Source organism: Malurus melanocephalus, unplaced genomic scaffold (genome assembly GCF_030028575.1).
Source record: "Malurus melanocephalus ecotype Western Australia unplaced genomic scaffold, MMel_1.1 scaffold_99, whole genome shotgun sequence".
Taxonomy (NCBI): Eukaryota; Metazoa; Chordata; class Aves; order Passeriformes; family Maluridae; genus Malurus; species Malurus melanocephalus.
Window position 1 is genome coordinate 16063 of NW_026623331.1, and position 24833 is coordinate 40895.

General features: G+C 38.2%; 1 protein-coding gene and 1 long non-coding RNA gene across 2 annotated transcripts; one reads left to right on the plus strand and one right to left on the minus strand.

Moving 5' to 3' along the window:
• Positions 1-617: 617 nt before the first annotated feature.
• On the plus strand, positions 618-23620 carry RAB12 (RAB12, member RAS oncogene family). The gene is made up of 6 exons (XM_057368897.1): positions 618-1024; positions 12572-12632; positions 20325-20463; positions 20985-21074; positions 21986-22090; positions 22372-23620. Exons 1-6 carry the CDS (start codon positions 781-783, stop codon positions 22483-22485), a joined length of 753 nt encoding a protein of 250 aa, XP_057224880.1. The 5' UTR covers positions 618-780; the 3' UTR covers positions 22486-23620.
• LOC130575179 (uncharacterized) lies at positions 1020-4784 on the minus strand. The gene is made up of 3 exons (XR_008965522.1): positions 4548-4784; positions 3187-3240; positions 1020-1416 (listed from the first exon to the last, which is right to left on the minus strand). It is a non-coding gene; the product is annotated as an uncharacterized LOC130575179 (long non-coding RNA).
• Positions 23621-24833: the final 1213 nt, after the last annotated feature.

The following is a 24833-nucleotide window of genomic DNA, read 5'->3' on the forward strand; positions in this document are numbered from 1 at the left end:
GAGGGAGATTCCACATTTCTCAGGGCAACCTGTTTCAGTGCACCGTGMAAAAGTTCATCCTCATGTCCAGGCAGAACTTTCTGTGCATTAGCATCCCCCACTGCCTCTTGTCCTATTTTTCGACACCTTTTAGAAGAGCCTGATCTTCTTGGCACGCCCTCCAAGGTATTTATACACACACCCTCTCAGTGGTCTCTTCTTGTGGCTAAASAAGCCCAAATCCCTCAGCCTTTYCTCGTSAGAGCAATGCTCCAATGCCCCAACCATCCTCACTGCCTTTCCGCTGGAGCCCCCGCCGTCCCGACAGAGGCAGCTCTCACTGAGAGCTCGAACCAAGAGATGGCTGGGCCGGGCCGGGCCGGAGCGCACCGCAGGTCACCCTAACAAGGGGCAGGACAGAAGCGCACCGCAGGCCACCCTAAGAAGGGGCTGGGCAAGGCTGAACCCCCCGGTCCCTTCTCCCCTCGCCTCTCTCAGGCGCTCGGCGGCTCGGCCCAGGCCTGGGCGGGGCGGACGGGCGCTCCCGCCCCCGGCACTGCGGCGCGGCCGCGGCTCCGGCGCGCCAGAGGGCGCTGCGCGGACGGGCGCGGGCCTGGGCGCGCCGCTCCCGGCGGCGGCGGCGCAGTTCCCGTTCCTGTGGCTGTTCCCGTTCCCCTCGGGCAGGGCCGGGCGGCGGCCGCGTCTCGTCCTCGCTGCCCCCTCCTCCCCCTGCCTCGCAGTGGTCGGCGCCCGTGGCGGGGAGGGCGGGGAGGGAGCGCGGCGCCGCCGCATGCGTCGCTGATGGAGCCGGGCTCGGGGCTGCCGCAGCGCAGGGCGGGGGGCGGCGGGCTGGACCTCGGGGCGGGCTCGGCGGCGGGGTCGCCGGCGCTCTCGGGGGGGCAGTCCCGCCGTAGGAAGCAGCCGCCGCGCCCGGCCGACTTCAAGCTGCAGGTGATCATCATCGGGTCGCGGGGGGTGGGCAAGACCAGCCTCATGGAGCGATTCACCGACGACACCTTCTGCGAGGCCTGCAAGTCCACCGTGGGTAAGGGAGCGCGTCCCGTCCCGTCCCGTCCCCGGGGAAGGGGGCGCTCCGCCTCTCGGTGCTCGCTGTGCCCGGCCGAGGGAACTCGGGGCTCGGTGCGGCGGCYGCCCTTCCCCGGCCCCTCTCCCGCCTGTCCCCAAGTGCGGGCCCGCTCCCTTCGTGCCAGGCATTCCCTCCCAGACCTTTCCCTCTCCGGGACGCGCGGTGATGGTCCCCGTCCCCTTCCCGCTCAGGACTGCGGGGTTGGGTGTCCCCGGGTGGGTTCCTCGGCCATGGGAAGCTCAGGGGGTTGATGGGTGCCGGACTTCAGCAGCTCTTCTTGGAAAGATCGTGGATGTCCTAGTTATCTTTGTGAGTTCTGAGAAGCTGCTGGCTGTCCTGTTTCACCCTTGCTAAAGACAGTTTAAAAAAAAAAAAAATTAGGCATGGTTGGTAAGGCAGGTTTTTGKGCTTAAGTTGTGCGTAAGGAGACAGAAGTATCTCAGGAGTTGAAAAGTTGCAGTTCTGTGTACTCTTCCAGTGTATTCAACTACTCTTCCAGACCGCAGTCAGATTAACTCCAGATGGCTGCTATGGCTTCGTGAAGAACCCCCTTGTGATGTTAGATCCGAGGTTAATGTTTTGTTTCTTGAGAACACTGCGTGTTTGGCTTCTCATACAGATAACTAGAGAGCAAGCTTCAAATTCTGTAGTATGTTGTCTTATTCATGGTTTAGTCATCTGTGCGAGTCTTGGAGGTAATTTAATGCCTGCTGTCTTTTAATACACAAGTGTGTAAARGGAGGAAAACAAGCTAGTTAGTCTGCGTTGTTATTAGAGTCCTATCCTTGGAGTTGAACTCTTGAGTRTTGCAGCAAGGTGGTTGTTAAAGTCTGTGTCACTGGAAAATATGTGCTTAGCTTAATTGTAGTTTGGAATGTGAGAAAATTTATAGCATTGGATGAAAAGTGATTGTATTGCCTTTTAGAAGCTGAGTTATTGCTGTCCAAAATTATCTTCCTGTAACAAAATAATGCACAGTTACTTATACTTTAGTTTTAATGTGTTTTACYAGTTATTTAATTCTTTCCTAGGCTGTCTAAGAATCCAGATCCTGTAGTGCAGATTAGCACTGTTGTGTTGATAAATTTTTTTGTTTGAAGTTGGCAACTTAACCTTGTAGAAGTTAGACAGTCATAGGATATTGGAGGCATTAATCCTCAAGGGATGTGTTGTAATGAAGAAATACTGATGGCTTCTCTAGATGAGCAGATTAATTTAATTTATGGTACAACTGAAGTACAATTAATAGAAGTATGTATTCTTTATAAATTCTCCAGTTCTAGACACTGATTTTAATTCTTCTGCATCTTCTTTAGTTTGACCCACATTAAGGGTTCCTTAAAGTCTGKGCTGCTCTCTGTAACTAGGGTTAGTTTCCTGTTGTGAATCTTGGGAAGTGAGAAGAGTTTGGTCTAGACCCCAGTCCAGACTTCCAGGCTGGTGTGTTTTGAACAAAACTGATTTCCTAGATAATTGAGACACTGATTTAAGCGGAGAAGTTTCCTTATTTCAGAAAAGAAACAGGAAATAAGTAGTGATATGCTGCTAGACAGAAGGTTATGTAATGTTTGGTGTACAAAATGTGCCAACATAAAGCAGCATAGGGAAGTCAACTCGTGCCAAAATACATGTAGAAGGACTTGATAGTAATGGCATTCTTTCAAGGTCCTCAGACTAAACTTGAGAGCTGTTGAGATTCCCCCAGATCTTTTGACTACTAAATGAAAGAGCTTTTCAGAGTCAGCTCATACTGTGCTTTTTTTGCACTATAAAATAAGAAAAAGTAACCTCTGCTACTTACATTTCATATAGATTGAAAATARCCCACACTCCAAAACAACCTGACTCTAATACACAGTTGAAATCATTAAGCTCTTCCTTTGTCACCACTTAACTGMAGTGGTTTTAAAGAATTGCAAATGGAGAATGTTTTTTGAGACATCAGTGAAAAAMCAATTTCCAATCCAGTTTCAGAGGAAGTTATGTAAACTGAATATGCCTTGAGATTAAATTTGAAAAGGCTGTGTAACCAACCAACCAACCAACCAAAAAACTGTATGTTGTTGTATGTAGCTTATATTAGCAAAGCTGTATTTTAAATGGAATGTTAGAATACATACCTAATTCCTTACCTTGATGGTCTCAAGCTTACTTTCATGCTTCTGTGCTAAAACCTGTGGATGTATAGGAAAAAGAGAACAATGTTTAGMACCTGAAGCTTTTGTATGAAAGCAGAGGCTACTCAGGGGACTTTCACTGACAGTGAAAGCGCTGCAAATGTCCAAAAACCTTTTCTTGTTTCCTGTCCCTAAGTGCTATTTATAGCACCGTATCATTGAAAAGTGGAGTGTTTCTGCAGAAAAGGGAAGGTGTATATTYAGTTAAGAAAGGTGCAGTATTTTAATGCTGATTTAAGAAGACTATATTGCCAGATTGGTAAAGAAAATTCTGTAATAAAAACACATCAACATGTCTTCAGTTTCAGCTCAGATACAGAACTTCTTTGAAAGTGTTCAAAAATAGCTTGGCAGATTTCAGCACATTATTCATAACAGCACACAATGTGCTGTTGATCTAAAATTCTTTTGATGTATTTATTTTGGGCATTAAATCAGTTGCATGGAATATTGTGTCTCCTTAAATCWGCTATTTACATAGCACTGAGAATGCCAATATGCTCAAATATTTACTGATTTTTGAAAAATTTAAAATTACTCTCTCCATGCCAGTGTTAAATCCACTGTCTTTCTATAATGGARTAATAACTTGGTCAGGGGTAATACTGGGGTCATAATAGCTTTGTCAACAAACATAAATCTACACTTTTTCTTTTAAAGTAAAATTTTAATCTCCATTTATTATTTGTTGCCTCACCTCAAGCACCTGCATTACTCACACAGGAGCAGAATTCAGACCTATTACCTGAAGGTTTTCCAGACTTGACAAATAAAAAAAATACACCAAATGTGGTGTGAAAAATTATGATTTTTCCCTAGGTAGTGGATAAATACCCATTGCCACATTTGTAAGAAGATTCAAGGATGGGGTAAAGARAAAATGTTTGCCTCTGCTTCTTCCACCTCTTTATCCAACCCTGAGTAGTTCTTATCCTAAAAKAATTGTATCCTAATTCAGATCTCCATAGTGGTGATGTTAAATTAATATAATAATTTTTTGATGGTGCTTTCTCACCCTCTTTTTCATCAGCATCCCTTTATTTAATATTCAGTGACCTYTGTTCTCTTCTCAGCATCTGTTCAACTGCTGCTCAGTCTCATGGTTGTGTCCTACCTCATTCACCAAATCCTAGTTCATTCTCAGTCTTTCTGCTGTTTTTCTTCCATGACAGATCTACAGAATTCCTGKACTCAGTAGTAYTTTCYKTCCATCTAATTTTGTGGACATTACRCTTCTCTCTSGGTTTTATTCTCTGAGCCTGAGGTTCCTGTTCTCCCAAACCTGAGGCCCTGCACTGACTCACCTCTCAGGATGCTGGTTGTCCTGGTCCCTCAAATGAAGTTGAGCTCCTCAGCTTTTCTTTTACGTGCTGGCTCAGTATGTAAAGTCTTTTGAGGCCTGGTCTTATCTTTCAGCTCTTTTCCACCATGTCTCAAATCATCCCAGGAAAGAGGATGTCCTTGTTAATGCCAGTGCAGTTTTTATGCCTCATGCATCGGTGGCTCTTTTAGCTGCTCTTCATAGGAGACCAAAGTATCACTTGTAGTAAACACTAAAGCTTCCTTCTGTCCTCATTACAAGCAAAATAATAGGTGGAGTTTGTAATGGGAAGGTTTGTTGTGGATCAAGATGGGAATTTAGTGACCTGTGATCTATTCTGGACTAATTGTAGCCTGAGGGATCCAGATCAGTGGCATGTAAATGCACTCTGGTGAAAGACTCTTTTGACTTCACAGAAATGATCTTTGACCTTGTCTCACCTTTGTGTGAAATTATATGGAAGTTGGAAATAGAGATCCRTAGCTTTTCCTTCCAAGTGGTATTTTTCCTATTATTTACTTTTAAAATACCCAAGTGCATGCAAAATTCCTAATGTCCCTCAAATAAACAGTAGCAGTAGTGAAAACTTCCATTTTTTCTTTTATCAGAATGCTCTTAAGTAAGGCAACTTGTGTCTTTTATATGTACATTTATATATGGTATACAAATATATACATATATACYTTTTKTATGTATGTATACATATATTTGGGGGTTCTGTCACAATTCAAACCTGTCTTCATTYTCTTTATCCTTAAAAAATGTGGACTAACAACATAAATGTTCAGTTTTATTCCCATAAATTTGTAATATAACATACTTTCAAGTCAAAATAATTAACAGGCTGTTCATTTGAAAGTATCTGTCATTTTTCAGAACTGGCCTTTAAGTTGCTCCTCAATCTTTTTAGTTACGTGGTATTCGTTCTTACAGCATTGTACACATAGTATGTGACTTGGTAATCATTTGAATTTTTTTTCAGTAAATCAAAATTATGACTTAAAATAAATTTAGTATTTTGATGTAATCTGAAATGAAGGACAATCTATATAAAATTTTCAGAAAATTATCCTGAGTCAGCTAGAAAAACATTTRTATCTTTGGGCTCTGTGACCAGTATAATTGATATTAGCTTTTCTTAAAAGATTTTTCCCCCCCTTTGTTAAGATGGCACTGAAAGCTTACTTTGGGTGGGGAGAGGTGAGAAAGAGTAGAAATAGRTGTTTCTTGGTTTACCACATCAAGACAAAGTAACAGTAAGATGTTCTTGCTTTAACCAAAAAGCAGCTGTATACTCAATGTGAGAAATTTCTGCTGTTGTATATAAAAAAGGAAGGAAGTTTTGATGAAGGATAAGTATTTCTGTGAGAATTGACTGTTCTTTTGCATATCCAGGGTGTTAATATGTCTGGTTTTATGTGTTGGCATTCTGACTAGTGCAGAATAATGTAAATAAACCATACCAATACCTTATTAATGGTGTTGGCAGTTTCTTGCCAAACTGGGAACAGAGGAGAGGAGGAGGCTGGAGACTTGCACAGAAAAAGTTTTGCCTCACACAGAAAGATAATTAGGGAATRTAGATGAACCTCCTTGTTTGTCTTTAGAAGTGCAAATTATGACAGAAGCCTGTGTCCCCTGGAAGCTGCCTTTTACTTTTAGGAGYAGTGTAGTCGCTTGTAATGGACACTCCAGCAAGTGAAAACATCTGGCCAGTCATTGTTTGTCTCAGATATGTCAACTGTCTTTTTACAGCATTTGGTGTAGTCAGAAGTTTCTATACATAATCATTTGAATCCTCATAAGTGAACAAAACTGTAATTTAGAACAGTAAAATGCAGGTATATAATATAAATTATTAGGATTTAGGAATAGGGTTTTGTGTAGGTATGGGGTTTTTAATTAACAAGAAGTTACAAGGAAGAGTAAATTTGACGTTGACTTTGTTTTTTTCATTTGTAAACTAGGTGTTAACTTCAGCTGATAGAAATATTCAGGCACTGCGTTWTATCAACACTACAGGGCTGTCAGAGAGCCTTGTAGTCCCTAGTCAGGACATATATGAGAATACGCAAGTAAAACAACAGGCACAGTGAAGAGGCCACTTGAATGGTGTCAGATGGGGAGCTTAGTTTGCAAGGAGGTTGGAATGCAGCTGTCAGACTCAGTCTCTGCTGTGAACAGCTGAATGTGTCAGTAGCAAAGAAAAAAAAAAAAGGAAAATAGGGCCATATGATTCTCAGGGAYCTCTGGAAATTGGGTAGCAACACTTTTACAACTTATTTTTGCTGATACACCAAAGAGAGGCAAACTTGATACCTAAAACAAAATAATCATTTCAGTCTGATTTTGAAATAGGCTCCGCCTTCTGAAAATCTGAATAGCATTGCCCATGAAATAACCTTACTTTTTCCATTCAGTTTTCCTTTCAGGTCAGGTAGTTGTAGGCCAGGAGCTCCGTGTGTTTTTCTGTTTTATAATCAGAAGTTTGAAAAGAAGTCTTGTTCATGAAGCCACAGAGAGCCTTATTCCTATGAATTTCCTCTTCCCCCTCATTCTGTTTGTCAGCTTCTTGGTGCATTCTTTGAACTTAGTATCCTAAATTGTGACAAAATCCTACATTTTTGAAAGGACTTACGATTTTACTATCCACAAGAATGTAAAGAAATGATAATTTCCTCCATTCTCACTGAATTGGGAAGTAGCAAGCATCTGAAATGTTTAGAAGCTGTAGGTTGGACATTCAAAAGAGAAATCACTTRACAGTACACCTTCAGAACCTTCTCACTGCATGTATATTATACAGAAAAAAAAATATTTGGTATCTATTTCATTCTAGTCTSTAGCACAGTTGCCAGTTGAGGTATGGGTACACTTTTATTTTGGGCGAGCAATCTCAAATGTCTGCATGTCAGTCATTCTAGAATTACATGCTTGAAGCTCTATGCACAACGTACTTTACCTGCCTCTGAAATAATCTCAATCAGGCTTATGTCTGACTTAGCACTTAATGACTCCAAATGTCTTCTTTAAAATTTTTACATTTATAACATGCAGTTTGAAAGAGGCATTTCCACATTGGTGTGTTTTAAAAACTGTTTGTCCTAGAACTTCAGTTAAAATAAGACTAAATGGTTTTGGTTTTGGTGCTTTTCCCTGAGAAAAGTTTCTATAACCTTTTCCTGTCCTCCCTATGTACCTTTTGTTGTTGATTATTTTCCCTCCTCATCAAGGTGATAGAAATCAGAAGGCATGCTCTCAAACATCTTTTCAYTGACTTGGTCAGTTTTGGGACAGGTCTAAGTATTGCATTGTTTGAGTTACAGACCAAGAGTAGTAAAGACATTGTTACCTCTAAACTCATGTGACCCCAGTTATCAAATGTAGCACAAGTAAAAAAACTTYTTTGCATAATGCTGTCAGATGTCCAAATTAAGTAACCTGTCATAGTCTTCAAATTATATGTCAGTTTTAATGRTTAATTGGTATATAACCTCTGAATTTTTTAACTGATTTTGTGTCTTTAAGCATGGTCTGATTATCTTTCACTGATTGAATTACTTTGATGCAAATCACTAATAGGCCTCTGAAAATTGAATCCATTGGAATTGATTTTAGTTGGAGGGGTTTTTTTGTGCTCTATTTGCATCTGTTTTCCCAGCTCTTCCATTAACTTTGTTACCAAGAAATCTTGTCCACCAAAAGGTCACTCTGTGTGCATTAAGCAAAACTGTTTCCACTTTCTTATTATGTCTCTTATGGAAAGAAATTAAATATTGAAAGCTTAAACATAAAAGGCAGTAAAAAGTTTCTTTACTATTTTATTTCTAAACAAATACTTTCAGCTTTAAAGAGAAAGGCTAAACCMAGTTGTGTATGTTTCGGTCTGTGCTTTAGCAGATAACTTCTGGTTCCTGTTGGGGTTCAGAAATTAATAYAGTATAGTCAGTTTTGGGTAGACTTCATTTTTGTAGGATTTCAGTCTCAACTTTGAAACAGTCTCAAGTTTGGTTTGTTGACAAGCAATSCCATCCTCAGTGACTTGCCCTTATCTAGAACTTTATTAGTGCCTTTCTGTTTTGAGTCTCTATTCTGTTTCTCTTAAGGCTGTTTAGGTTTGAGAAGAGAGCAGATAGGTTGTTTGGCTRTGTGTTTAATATACTTTAAAACCCTTCTATCCTAGTAGCCCTTTGTTTTTCCTGGAGGAAGCCTAGCTTCTGTTGAACGCATGTTGTAATAGATATTCTTATTTGCACAAAGTATATTTTTCATCCAAACTTCATGACAACAATATGCTACTSACAACAATATGCACATTATATAACATGTTGCAAATCTGTAACTTATGTTTACAGATACCACATCGGTGTTGCTGTCCTAATGCCTTATTTGACATAAATCTAACCTGTGGAGAGGGGAGAGCTGCTCCTTTACAGTTTTAAGACAAGCTGAATATATACCTTCAAATATATAGTATACCTCAAAATATTTAAATAAATGCAAAATTAGAAACCCGAACCAGAGGCTGAGGTGGTATTTTGTGCCTTTTTCATTGGTTCTTGGAGGATGTTTGTTTGGACTCCTGAGAAAGGCCTTTCCAGCTAAAAATGAGGGTCAGAATGTRTCATCCAAAACACATACCATTTTAATCTATAAAAAAAGACATGCTGTTTCAGATTTACTCGTTGTCTGACTGTAATAATTTTGGAAAATTATTGATTCCCTGTTGTCCATGCACGCCTATATATAAAGACAAGGCTGACTTTTTAACGGGAGGGGAGATTGTAATAAGCCTTTTGGTTCCCCTTGTGTCACTGTGACCTGGCWAATGTCATGCTTCAGTATGGTCATRAGCACATGCACTTGTCGGATTTGCTGGCATGTGTATATTTTGTTATTCACTCATAATAAATGAGCCAGCAGGCCTTTAAATGCAAGCTAGGTAGCATGCAAACCGCTGATAGTTTGCTGGTGTTGTAACAGCTAAAAAGAGATTTTTAAAATATTTTCTTTATGTAAGATATGTTGTACAGTTTTGATGCAGTTGTCAACAGTATTGTTGATTCTTCTGTTTTATTGAACTATATATAAAACCATGCTGGAGTAACTGTATGGATAGCAAAACTTTTCATTTAGGTATTTCCATTAATGTATGTCAAGCTGAATTATTTCTTCCATTGACCTTTTTCTTAACTCAATGCAATATTTGRAATTGAAGTGGAAAACAAATTATTGTGGTGTTTTAATTGAATTACTAATTTGTATGTAAACTTGAAGCCCTTGCTTTGGCAGTCTGTGGTGAAACATGTTTATGAAACCTGACAGGCTTAGGAATTTGTTTCTTCATGTGCAAAAGGAAAGCTGCCAGATTTTTTCCTTCAGTATTGGCAGACATTAGGCTTTTGGTATTGTGTTGATGCTTGCAGAGCATTACTAAYTATAAAAAGTAGTTGAGCAACCTTTGCACAGTTCTGCCACTCTGACTTAAGTGYTAAATGATTCAAACAATCCTGTACAAGATTCTGTGTGCTTTTCTGAAACTGTTACTTGTTTGTATTGTTAGTTGCAAAATTTCACAGTAGGGAAATGTTTCWTGGTATAACTAGGATGATTAATAGAAAGATCTGCCTTTCTGCCTTTAAAATAAGAATGCTGGTGGCATATTACTTAYTTTGAAACTGTATTTTTAATATGTAGGCTTTTTTCTACTTCATTTTATTAATATAATGTGCTTTCTAGTCCCAGGAAGTCCCAAGTTGAAAGCATGGTGTGATTACAACAGTTGGATTTTCTCCGTAGTTCATTATTTTTCATTTCTAAAAATAAAAGCTTTTTGTTTCTTGGTTTGTGTAAGACGGCAGTGTATAAACCACTTCCAGGAAAATAAAAACATTTTAGTTTTGTAATTATTTAAACTTATGTGAAATCMCTGTGGTTGTTTTAATACTTTGTTTGGGATCAGAGATGATTCAGACTTTTTAACATCAGATGAATGGCAAATCWTATAGTATGTTGTGGATGACAGAATGGCAGGATTGGGAAGTGGGATTGAGATGTGTGGGCCRTTATATTCAAACTTCCTTGAGGACAGGAGAGGTTTGAGGCAAGCAATTGCAGTTAATTAAGTTACTGTCTTGTAGACAAAGTTGTGACTATTAAGACAATTGCATTTTATAGTTTAAATGCATTTATATAGAGAAAAGGCATATAAAAGTAGAAATGGATGTGTGTTTCTTAAAAAAAACATCATTATTAGAATAGAATAACAAGAATTCTCATTTCACACTCTTTGGATTCTAGAACATAGCTGGATCATTTCTCTTCTGCTTTTGCAGTAGTCATTTTTCAGAAGTGTGCAAAAAGGTTTCTTGAAGTTGGATTAATAAATTCTTTGAAATTTTAATCATTCTAGTATTTTTATCAATTTGCATATGAATACTTGAAAATTGCCATTAAAATTTTAGATTGTTTGTACAAATCAGTTTAAAACTTTAATTCCTGGGATTTGAATTAGATACAGATTGGTAAGTGAAGTACAAGCATCATACATCCTCARTAGCTCTGCAAGAATTGATGATTGATGTGTGCTAGACACCATTGAGGACATGGAGAACRAGGACAAATGTCATGGTGTGATAACCATTGCTTTTATCAATATACAATGTGCAACTGCAAGCTGTTTGAGGGGATATTTGTTTAGGAGAATGAAGGTCAGTGATTCTTCTCTTTATTTCATCTCGTGGGACAACATCCACCTGTTCTGCAAACTAAAATTGTTGACATAATGTCCAAGTTCAGTCCTTTCTGTCGAAGTTGAAATTCAGTCTCAATTCCTAATATCAGTAGAGACACTCGGCTTTTACCAAGGKTAGACTTTGGGAAAATGTGTAGTTTTTGTTAAAAAAATTAAAAACCATTTTTCCTCTTCAGTTTCATCSCTATTCTTAATATACAATTGCATGTGAAATAGCAACAGTGTTTCCAACACATTATGCTTCTACACTTCTGTGTGAGTTTTAAGTGTTCGGGTCTGAGCCATGTTCTCATGTCTTTTTATTTCTCCCTTTTTGATTTAGCACTATTAGGAGGGATGATGTTTAGAAGGAAGAACTGAAGCAAAAATCTTCATACAAATGTATCCTAAAATGARCAGGTTCACAGTCTACAAATCTATGATTTTCTAGGACATTTACTCCCTGAAACATTTTTTGTGGTTAARGTGGTAATCTTTTGTGTCTAGGTATTGTTTGACCATGTCTTATGTGTTGCTAGCCAGTATTTTTTTTTTTTTAGAGAAGTTAAATCTTTCTGTATAACGAAGTCTTTATGGTTCTATCTTTGATATTTAGCATGCATTCAAAATGTGACTGGAGTTTTGAGATTATAACTAAAAGTACCATACAGGTGTAAAATAAATTTTAAAAGTCAAATGCCCTTTTTGAATCTAAGAAGTTTGCTAATCAATGTTTGCAGGAATTAACAATGACAGTGCTGACAAACTTCTTCATAAACCAGCCTCAATTCCAGCACTTTACTACAGCACCTTACAGATGCTAAGCATCCATCCTGGAAGCCARACCTATATTGTTCGTGCTTCACAAACAGCAAAACTGATGTGTAGGGATTGGTTTTGCTCCATGCCTCCAGGGCATCTGTGCCAGTTGGAAGTAGAACAGGCTTGTCCTTGACAGTCAAGGTGAATAGGAGRCAAACAAACATACTGTGCCTGTTGTTTTACTGTTGTGTTGGGTTTACCTGCTGCTGGAAATTTTGCACGAAGTGGAAGGTTTTATGTTGTGATGCTGCCAAATTGGATAGGTCACAGCCTGTAGAGTGGTTGTCAAATCCCCGTGATGTTSCTGAGTTGACCCATAGTGGTGCAAACCCTTCTGCTTGTTCAGACTGTTAGAAGTTGATCTTAAAAAAATATATAAAAAAATAATAATTACACCCTCATTACTTTTGCTTCTTATTCCTCCTTTTCTGTTTACTGTATTTTATTTATAGGTGTTGATTTTAAAATCAAAACAGTAGAGCTAAGAGGAAAGAAAATTAGATTACAAATCTGGTAAGTAAAACAAACATGCAACCAGCAGTATGTTTTAATTTTTATGTTCTAGCATGAATTAATATGCTTGTTTAATACTACTATTAACTGTTATAAGCTGGTTTAGCTCTTACTCTATTACTTCTCTCTTCCATTCCCACAAGACTTAAACAAAACCAAATAGCTCTTAGATTTTTCTAAGGGTAAAGGAGGAGAAGGAGAGATAAAGTTAGAAGTAGGGCATGAATGTAATTACTGAAATATTAATGCATTACAGAGGCCTTGAGCCCCTTTTCCTGGAAGAATGACATCATCTACACAAGGAATAGGAGTTATACAAACAACAAAAGTTGACTGTGTTGAATAGACACTAGAGAAAATACATTTTGGTTTCTGTATTTTTCTGGACTGATTAAAACTGACCTTCATTGTAACAGCAATTATAAAGCAACTGTGAAATATTTTCTTAACTGTTTTTTTAAAACTTGGTATATGCAGYACTGTTTCTTTGACATTGTTTTTAAATAATTTCAAAGTGAAGGGCATTCAAGATTTAAGTAAATCATATCCACTCTAAACAGCATGGAAAAATAAAGCAATCCCATGCAAGTAAGCCTATACTTTTMCTGGTACTGATGCCCTACTACAGAAAGCTCAGTGTCTGAACTAAACTCTTCCTTTCTGGAAGAGTTTAGTACATGTTTTCTGGTAATGGTTCTCCATGTTAGTGATTAATACTATTTTTCTTGTTTAGAAATTATTGAGCCTTACTGCTCCTTTGTTGTGCAGAGTAGTACAATACATAAAYGTAATTATGAGAGAATAAACCAGCTATGTTCTATACATTAATCTTATATACTACTATGTAGAAGATTAGCTTTGATTTATTAACAGTGTGTGATGCATAATTGGCATTGTAGTTAAACTGTTTAAGCTGCTAACAATCCATAGATGGGGGAAAGCTCTAAATATTCTTTTTATTACACTTTTGGGATATTCTGGTAGTTTTTCATTCTTAACTACATGGATGCAGTGAATTCAGCTTACTAACTCCTCTTGGCAGGTCACCATCAATTCTGTCTGTCACACCATGTGTCTGTCTTGCTTCCCTCTGAGTTAACTGCTGCTTCATCTTTGGTCTCATCCGTCATCTAACACTTGAATGTTAGTGGCATGTCTTCATTCATCTGTCCCTGTTTGGAAACCTATGACCACAAGACTGGCAGCTGAGCCAGCAATTGTTAGCCAGGGTCTGCTGGAGCTGACAGAGGTAACAAAAAATTCTCATGTGGACATGCTAATGTGTGGCTGATATGCATTCTTGCTGTGAAACGTGCTAAGCTTATTTTAAAAAAATTCATGTTGAATAAATATATTATAGGAGTGAAGTTTTATTTCAAAAKAGATGTTTAAACCATTATTTTCCACATATTGAGAATATGCTAGAAGGAAATAGGAAACTTTTTTAATTAAAAGTTGTTAGGTTGTTAAGATGTGATAATTAGTCCATTGGGAAGCCCTCTAAAATGGCAAGGAAAACACTATGTAAAGTGATAATATTCTAAAATATCATAAAATCCATTAATATGACATCCTACTCTTAAGTGTCACTTTCTCTCCAGCAGTGGCTGTTAAAATATTGTTCTTAATCTTTAAAACTGCCTTGGCATACTTCAGTTTTTTTAGAAAAGCAATTAGATAAGCACTRCTTTTGCTAATTAATCCTGTATTCTGTTGTGTATGTTGTTGGGCCTGCCTATWAACTCTTATTGTCACAGAATCGTTTAGGTTTAAAAAGACCCTTAAGATCAATGAGTSCAGCCATTAACCCAGTGCTGCCAAGTCCACCACTAAACCATGTCCCTAAGGGTCACATCTACATTTCTGTTAGGGTGATTCAGCCCTGGGCAGCCTGCACCAGTGTTGACAATCCTTTTGGTGAAGAGATTTTTTTTYCCCAATAGCCAATCTAAACCTCCCCTAGTGGAACTTGAGGCTGTTTCCTYTCTCCTGTCCCTTGTTACTTGGAGAAGGGACCGACCCCCACCTGGTTACAGCCTCCTTGCAGGGAGTTGTAAAGAGGGACAAGGTCTCCCCTGAGCCTCCTCCGGGCTAAACAACCCAGCTCCCTCAGCTCCTCATTGTACCTCCARTTGTTAGATTGAAGAGCAAAGCAATTCACCAAGTCAAACACTTAGAAGTTTCGAAATGCAGACTTCAGTTGCATGGCTGATCATAAGTCAGTCTACTTTCATACCTATGCAGTGACAGGATTTAGGTTACCTCATACTTCCTGGTAGAGTTATGTACAATGGCTGCAGAAACTTTACTACAAAAAAAAAGTTCAGTGAACAGACAATTTTTTAAATTTATGCCTATCTGTTTTCTTAAAATAACTAAAGTTATGTTCTGAAGCATGAAGGTTTGCTAATTTTTGTAGTCATTTGATGATTGTGCTGCAAAAGTCAAACAAGAACAGTTTAAAAGAAGTTTGACTTTGGTAATTTTACGGTCACTTAACATGTGTCTCCCCTCATCAATACAGCAGAGTGTTTTCTACAAAGCTCTATCACCTGAGTTTATCAAAAGATACATTAAAATAGTACTCTGTTGAATATTTCAAGCAATTAGATAGTCAAGATGTCCATTCGAAAGCAGCTTTCACACCTGCTGCTGTTAGTAGAGTAGAATACAAAAGGACTTGTCTCCTGTGTTCCTTTCATAATGGGGTACTGTGCCCTGAGGATCACAGAGGTGTCTGCTCTCAGCTCTAGCTTCCTATGTGGTCCCTGCTTCCTATGTTGCCCCGACTTCCAGTCAGAAAACAGCCTGCTACGCCTTAGATTATGCAAAGATAGAGCTTCACTGAGGACACAGAGTAGAATCTGCCTTTTCTGTGCCACCTGGAGCAGTTAGTAGTGCCCCTTGGGTGCCAGAAGTGGTAGGATACAGTAAATCGGTTTCTGCCTTGCAGTTCAAGGCTGGCACAAGCTCCCGTGCCCTGTGAGAGGTAATGCCTGCGTGCAGCTCAAGCCATGAGGTAGAATAACCAGATCTACTGGACAGTGTAAGTGTCCGGGTAAACCCAAGTATCTGTGAATCAGTGCTGCTTCAAAGCTGGAACGCTGGATCAATAATAGGAGCCACTCACTGATGCTTTAAAGCAYGGGTGTGCCCGGAGGTGCTGAGCAGGACAGGAAGGCGTCTGACTGTGCCCTCTCACCTGAGTAATCTGGACACTCACTGACACGAGCAGCTGACATGGTCACTTCCAGCTTCCCCTCTGAAAGGAAAGACCTGGTTATGGGAAGCAGTGGTGCCCTGTCACTGTGCCCACTTCCTCACTGGGGAGCCAGAGGAGCTCTCTGATACATCTACAATTTAGTGTCTGAGCTAGCCAGTGACCTGAGAACAAAACAAGCTTGATTTGCCACKGAAGGGTGTTTTAAATTGGTGCATTCTCATTAAAAGTTCACATTCTGCCTGCTCTGTCTTCTAAGGAACAGTGGTCTTGGAAAATCCCTGTTCTAGAATATATAAGAATGTAGTTTCTTTGGTTCAATACCTCTGCAATAAATTATTTATATAATAAAAGATCTTAAATRTATTTATGGCATGTGGGAGGAAAAATTCTTTAATTTTTAACGAGTTAACCTCTAAAATTACTTTAAAGCATTTTAAAAAATACTGCCTGTAAATTCCATAAAAGCATAGAACATATGAAAGTGTTAAATTAGTGTTAAATTTTTGTGTAAGTTTCAAAATATTTCCACTTCAATTACCACTTTACACCACCACTTATAAAAAATGTATTTAACTAGAGAGCCAGAGACAGTTTTGAGTATGTTCATGTGTTTGTTTCAAGTGGTTTAAATAGACATGGAGAAGATTTATGTAAAAGAAAAATGATCCAAACATATTTTGATTAAAATTAACTGTATTTGTACTGTGTTTTATGCAGTCTGTCATAGAACGTGACAAGTCAACACTTGAAAATGGGCTTTGTGTGATTTTTTTCTGCTTTTGTTTGGTGTAATGTATGTTTGTATTTTTGGAGTGATGTCTAGTTTCTGGTTTGGAAGCAAGAARCAGTCAAGCAGTTGGATTCTATAATTGCAGATTATTGCTGGTTGAGGAGTCATACACTGCGTGTTTCTGATTACAAATTAGAAAGACCAATGCTTTCCATGTAGAAGACTTCATTGGAAAAACAGATCAATAGAAGAAAACTGCTTTTAGCATTACAAAAAAAAAAAAAAAGGAATCTGATGGGGGGATTTCAGTTATGCCAAATCTGTGTTTAAGTTGTTGTAATTTTAATTGGCATTAAATTGAACTGACTTATGCTATGGTGTTGATTCTGACCAGAGCAAATAAAGARCTAGTAGCACTTCATATCAGTCATGAAATTAATGGAGTTATGTACTGTTAGCCCAATTAGATAGTAGTCATCTCTTCTTCCAGCTCTCCACTAGTGCTTCAATAGCTATTCTTACTAAAATAGTCCAGCTGCAGGAGTGTAAAACAGCAATAAAAATAGTGTAGCAAGAATAATTGGTCTAGCCCTGCATGTGAGAGGAAGGCATTTGAAGTTGGTTATGCTTTTAATGTTAGCTCTGAATTTGGGGTTGTCATTTTTTTCTCAACACTGGAAGAATTTTCTGCACATTTTCATGAAAAATATGATAGCACCTGGTAGAATATGAGATTTTCCATGCTAAAGATCAACTTGATACTCATTTCAAACTGCAGTTTACTTYGGTAGCCTGGGGTTGCATTCTGAACTTACTGCAGAAAAATAGTTTTCCAACTTTCACCTTACAGTTTGAAGACTAATACAATGTAAARGTAATGTTAGAGACAGCAAATTCAKCTTATCTCTTCCACTTTTCAAAAGAAATAAGGGTTTGAATATGATGCATACAGTCAGAAACTTGCTGACTGGTTTCATTTCAACCTGCTGCAGGAGAGGTGGTGTGAAGTGTGGGAGAGTCAGTGACTTGAAGAAAGTCATCCATAACCCTGTAATTGGTGTGATTTAGGTGACAGTCAGTGATCAGCTGGCCATTTATACAGGTCGTGAGCAGCCAGGCTGTCCACGGGTGTTTTAAACTGGCCACAGCATGTGGTGTGTCCCAAATAGCCAGCAAGGCAGACTACAAGTTGTGTGACATTTGGGTGAAGGACCTATACAAATGGGAGAGCAGCAGCCTAGGAATGCAATAAACTTTTAAAGAGCCTGAGGGTGTTGTGGAGRGAGAAGAAGCCGATAGTACCAGTGGACTTGGAGATAGAGCACTCAGGGTAGGGACAATGGGGGTTGGAGATAGCTGGAGTGGGAGAGTTGTGTAATGTTGCATAGTTCTCTTCATGGCCTGCTTACCCAGTGCACTGATRACTGGCTTCAGGGAGGGTAGCTGAACATTATTGTGTTTGTTTCCCCTCTGTTTTTATAATTTATGAACTCAGTGATCTGGTACCTTGTGATGGAGTTGTTAAAGGTCCTTAGCACTCACCTGAAGGCAGAGACAGGTGACTGAAAAAAACCCTTTATTTCTGTGTTCCACCAGGGGCAGAGAAAAGAGGGACTAGACTGGCCAGCAAAACAGACAAACAAAACCAAAAAGCAACTTCTTCCATTATTCTAAATAAAGATAGAATTGGTGTATTCCACATGAGGTATGCCCTTCCACCTGCCATGTAATTCATGGATCTAAAAGTCTCCCATCCCTAATAAACTTTATAGTTTGATCAGCCTGGATTAACAACAGATGAGAGAGGCTGCTCTACAAGGTCATAATTCTGAGAGTTCTGTTCGTAAGCACTAGAGCAATGTTATCCATATGTGGAAAATCAACGGTTCATACTAAAACTTTTAAATTTTTAATGGATTGAACATCCAAAGGACCTTCCAAAAAGTGAATCTGACCATAACAAAGAAATAATGGAAAAGATTATACAGTTACTTGCTGTAATATATATATATATATATATATAATTTCAGCTGCCAGAACTTGTATTGCTTTACAAAAAATGCCTCATTAGTGATAAGCAACCAATTAACCATCTAAAACTGGCCTGCAATACTACTGGTGCTTGACTTTATTGAAACAGGCTACCTGTTTTCATTTTCTGTAGGGTCCCAGAGGTTTGTATGAATGTAATTCTKAAGTTCTGAGAATGGGATTTGAATAAAAATAAAACGAAAATGGATGCAATAGGTATTTGTTCTCTTCTGCCCTGTATTGCAGTGTCATTGGCTTGTAGTGAAGTCATTATTTTCCAACAGCCAGAGATTCCAAAACTTTTTCTAGTGGACACTGTTTTACTTTGTAAAATCACTAGCAAATATTTGTTCCTTTCAAGTACACTTATGGCAATTTCAGGGGAAAGTTAAATACTTCACTTTGAAACTTGCTTTCTTGAAATTCCTAAAGGTTTTATGAAGGGTAAGATAGATTTGTGGTACCTTATTTTACTGCTTGTTGTGCGTAGACCTTAAAGGGATTAAATCTTCAGGACAATTAATGTGGCATTTTGTAAACATGACTCTTTTTTTTTCCGTAAGAAGTGTTTCAGGTCTCCATTGTTAATTCATTCCCAGGTTCATTCTCCTCCTTTTGTCTAAAATGTGACTGTTTAAGAGAATTCATTTTGACCTTCGAGTCCCAACACACATGCACATGATTTTCCTCCCTACACTCTTAATTTTGATCCATCTTTTGACTTACTCTAAAGGTGAAATTTCAAAATTATCCATTGACTTTGGGGTCTGAACCCAAGCAGCAAATGCTTGATCACTATGGAGCACCACATAACTTACTTTCCAGTTGAGATGCCAGTCACATTTTAAGACTTAGGATATGCACCAGCTATTTTTTTARTATAACTGCCAAAAATCTTCCCCAGGCAGGCTCGATAATGTGATTAAATGCAGTTCAAAAGCTGTCATGATTCAGTAAAAAATAACGCTTCTGTCTCACCTACTTTAAAACAGAAGCCATAGCTAGTATGGGTGACTTAGTGTCATTGCTGGAAAATAGTCTCCAGTGTGAATGCACCCTCTCTGAAATATCCACAGTGCTGACAGTGAGCATGGAAATRTTACTTGCACACCTCAGATAAGTAGATGTAAGGGTGAAAGCCAGGTATCTACTTGCAGAAGTTGTACCACTTAGTGACTGCTCACTCTTTTCATTAACTTTTGTGCCCATGGGTTCTGCAGTAGTTTTAGAACCGTGACTGAATTGCTGTGGTTGTTCCAAAAAGACTCTGCAAGCTCAAATCATAATGATCAGTGCATTGCTCATTTTATAGTTGGATGTCTTTGATAAACATACATACTTTTTTTTTTCTCATTTTTTCAGGGCTGCTAAAAAACCAAACTAAAAGACCACAAAACAACAAATCCCAATAACACAAAACCAGCTTTATCTTCTGGTACATTTTCATTGGATAGCTTCATTTCAGACACATGAAGAAATGTTTGGTGGCCTTTCTTGGTGAAGTTAGTATGGGATAAATAGTTTTAATATGAAAACTTTTTCTGATTAAAAGTACTGGTCCCTTTTTTTTCCTGAAATTCACACACATAGAAGGAAATATAGTGTCTTCAATGAATGTGGGGGTGTTATTACTAAAACGTAAATTAATTTGTTCTGTACTTTGCAAATTGGTGAAATATTTGTGCCACTGTTTGCTGCTGCTTCTTAGGGACACAGCAGGTCAGGAGAGATTCAACAGCATTACCTCAGCTTATTACAGAAGTGCCAAGGGAATTATTTTGGTGTATGATATCACCAAGAAGGAAACATTTGACGATTTACCAAAATGGATGAAAATGATTGATAAGGTATGCCTTAAATATCTTTTTTTTAAGTGCTCTTTTAAACAAGTTTTTTTTTCCTTCAAATAAATTTACAGCATTGATTTAGGATTAATAAACTACTGTCCGCTAATTTTCACTGATTTCATTTAGCCAGGATTTAACATTGATGCATTTTTCATTCGARATGGTTGTCCGTTCCTGCTTTCATGAGCTAGAATTGTCCCAGTTAGAAGTGTCAGTGAAAATCTGTAACATTGCTCATTTACCTGTGCAGTGGGGGGATGGGGGTTTATTTCCTGTCTKTGAAATAAGGTCATTATGTTCATTCTTAGCTAAACTAGAACAGCAAGTTCTCAAGTCACATTTTTAAAATGGGATTTAAAAATTGAAAATTTTTGAAATAGCATTTAGGAAGAACATTTGCCTTTAAACTGTGTCAGTGTGGTTCCTTCTTTAGCAGAGGAATTGCCCTTTTTTTGTATTGTGTTTGCACTACAAAATCTTGTGTTTSTAGGTTTATTTAATTAGAAATGTTTTAATTGCAGTATGCTTCAGAAGATGCAGAGCTTCTATTAGTTGGAAATAAACTGGACTGTGAAGTTGATCGAGARATTACTCGGCAGCAGGGAGAGAAGGTAAGGACAGGTCTAGAGGCAAAGCTGTTGTGACATTGCTGCTGCTGGTCCATGGCTACTCTTGTTCAGACTGTTGGATGTAGGGAGCATATTGGGAGTGCTGGTGGTCTCTCAAAATCCATGTGGTGTTTATTTTTTTAGGATGTGCAGTTACATGTGCTCCTGCTRTAGTGTCCTTTGGTCTAAAGAAAAAGCTCCAAGCTCCAAGTCAGCTTTTGCTATTCAGTGGTGTAGGGGATACACCTTTTGGGCTCTGAAGGAGAACACAGTGAAGACTTGAATCACAAATGAWGATCTCTGCTCAGGAAATTTTTGTGGGCCTTCTTTCAGATGTTTGCTTCTTGGTACTATTTTTGAACAGGCAACAGCCCTGCTTCATTGGCTCACCTTTGTTTTCATGTTCCTTTTGTTCTCTTGCAACACCTAAAGTGTTAGGAGCCTGTCAATGGAGTATTTTTGTGTGAATGATACTCAGCACCATCTTGATCAGAACAATGTCAGTATGGGTATGCACAAACATTTGGAAGTGAATGCTAATTCCAAACTTTAGGAKTCAAGGCTAATTCTTGCATTTGTGCTACCCTTTTCTACATTTTGAATAATAAAGTTGAGATTAGCTGTTCTGAGAAGTTCTTACTTTTTGGCAGTCTGCAGCAATATGTGTCAACTGAATACATGAATTTCTCAGATGTAAGTCAGGAAGAATGCAGAGCGCTTTTCCAATAAACCTAATTTAAGCAAAAAGTAGCTGTGTGTTGCAATACTTGCTGCACCATGCAGATTCAGGATTATTAATTGAATTAGACTTTGTGTTTGGGAGRTTTTTTAAGGTTTAATGAAGAGGATATATTTGCTGTCTGTTGCTATTTGCACATATCTTCATGGAGTTATTTTATTTTCTCTCCCATCAGTTTGCACAGCAAATAACTGGGATGCGGTTCTGTGAAGCAAGTGCCAAGGATAATTTTAATGTGGATGAAATATTTCTAAAACTTGTTGATGACATTCTGAAAAAGGTAAAATACTCAGGTGGTAGTATTCCTCTGGTCACACAAATGATCAGTGTTTAAATAGCAACTGTACATGCTTGGGAGGACAGAGAGCAAGTACYAATTGCCAGGTGAAATTTTTGGTTAATATGTCAGGGGCATGATGCAGTTCATAGACTGCTGACCACAACATTTCACTAATAAGATCCAAAAGATCCTGAAAGTGAGGCTTTAGCTGTCAGTGAACTCTTGAAATTAGATTTTTCTATGCAGATGACTGTTTACAGGTGATTTTTCTTTTCTTTAAGATGCCACTGGATGTTATAAGAAATGAGTTGTCCAACAGTATCCTGTCCCTGCAACCAGAGCCAGAAATCCCACCAGAACTGCCTCCTCCAAGGCCACATGTCCGTTGCTGTTGACTTGTTACTTCCTACAGAGTGAAAAATAGGAGCAGGAGGGTAAAGAAAGTATCTGTACTACTCTGCACTACAATCATTTGGCAGTTTCTCGTTGCACTTTGTTATTCGAGTCAGAGCTACACACTAACTTGTAAATATGCAAATATGCAATCCTATGTAGGATTCAACTATAACATTTAATTATTACCCCTCTCCCTCACAATGATGTTTCGTTCATTGCCCCAGTGTTATATATACTGTACAGTTGGTGGGGGTTTGCCACACATCCAGTTGAGGAGGAGGAAAAATTAAATCTATACCTATTCTTGACATAAATGTTGTAATAGTTCTTTGTTATTATAAACAGGCAGGCAGAAGCTCTTCTGGTATGAAGATAAGTATATGGTGCTTTGCTAACTATTTTAAAGACAATTTTTTTAAAAACAGAGGACTTTATGTACAAAGCTTCCATAATCAGCATTATGTTTCCTTTTAATGTAGTGAAAACATTTTTGGCTGTAGCATCCTCTGCTGACTGGATTTATTGAAAAGCTAAGTTTAAATTTTGGCAGTATTTTATTTATTTTCTTTTATACTGCACCCTTTCTTTGTGTACCAAGACATCACATCTGGTGCAGATCTGAGATTGCACTTTGAAATAGCATATAAAATTTTCTGCATAAACATAAATTTGGTTACAAGAATCATTAAGTTTTAATAAAAGAACGGAGATATATTCGAGCTCTAAAATAAGGTATAAAAATCAATGCTGCTGTCCTAGACAAATTCTTGGGGAAAAAAAAAAAAAAAGAAAATTAAGATGATACATTTTCCTGTGTTAAGGAATATATATGTGTATTTTTGTCTGGACATCTGTAGGGTCAGGGGGAAGGGAACCTGAGGTAAAATTATTTTCTTTCCTAATGGTGGAAATTATTCCCATCAAGCAAATACTGTGTTAGGATTTTGTCTGATAATGAACTTGTGAATTATATCTTTGGTATATCTTTTTGTTAAATGCACTGTTTAGTTTAGCTGTGGTAAATCAGTAGATACATATTTGAATAACTTGGTGTGTCCTGAATGTTGTGGTATTGAAAAAACATTGTGGTCTTTCTAAACTAATGAAGTGCAAATAAAATTTTGTATTTATGAATGACAGTGGAACTGCACCTGTTATTAGAATGGCAAGTATCAAGTGATGGGTAAAAGGTAGAATCTGGAATATGGAACAACACTTGTGTTAATTTTGTTATGATTTAATTTTCTGTTTGACAGTTCCTTTAGGTGTAGTTGGAAGAGCAGCAGACATTAGTTGTTCACCTCGATCAYTGCTCTGTTGGGAGAGCAGCTGATGACCTGGCCCAGCTGATATTTTCAAATAGCATGTGACTGCTTGTCATGCTGTCTTAGCAGGTGGTCACCAGACTATTAATTTCACTGACAACACAAGTATGAACCAATCTTTTTCACACTACAGCTTCTCTACTTCGCATTCTCTGGTGCTGGAACCCATTCTGTCACTTTTGCCACTCTTCTAGCCAGATCACTGGCACTGAACAGTAAGGTATACCACTGACTTAAACAGCTTCTCCCTGTTTTATGGGAGAAAAAATACACAACAAACTGATAAAACAAAAAACCAAAACAAAAAAAAAAAAAAAGCCCTTCTTTCACTGAGTAAGCTCTGACATTCTGAATACAATGCCATGCAAGTCTGTAGCACACCTGAATTTCTACTGACAAATTAAGGAAAGCATGGTTTATATTTGTGCTTATGTCTTCTGCCACCTTGTGCCTAAGCAGTTTGCTTTTTTACATAGTAAACTTGCAGTTTACTATCCTRTTGGTAAGGTAAAATGAATTTCTGAAGCACTTCTGGGAGTTCAGATGATATTGTGGGCAATAGCAAGGAAGGGAAAATTATGGAAAGTGGGTTTTAACTTGACAACCATTTTATTTTAGCTGATATGTTTTTATTTGTACTTAGAAACTTGTGATTTTTTTCCTGCAGTTTTTGAATTTAATAAAAATTAAGAAATTTGACTTAGATAAACTTTCTTTTTGTAATTCTGTGCTGTTTGTATATAGGCAGATTGGGATCTCAGTCTGTTGTACCAAAAATTAAAAATTATTGCATTTAAGAAGGACATACTTATTTGAGTGCCTGAATGTATTTGATTATTCATCAGAAATCCTAACATTTTCAGGACCCGTTTCCTTTGCATCCATTATACTGTGAAGAGGGTATTGTCTTCTGATTTTACCCCTACACCTTTTATATGAATCAAAACCAGTTTATTTATGCCCTTGCTCTACCCAGCAGGCATTTATGGTGTGATATGGGAAGAGGGAACGGGAAAAAAAAG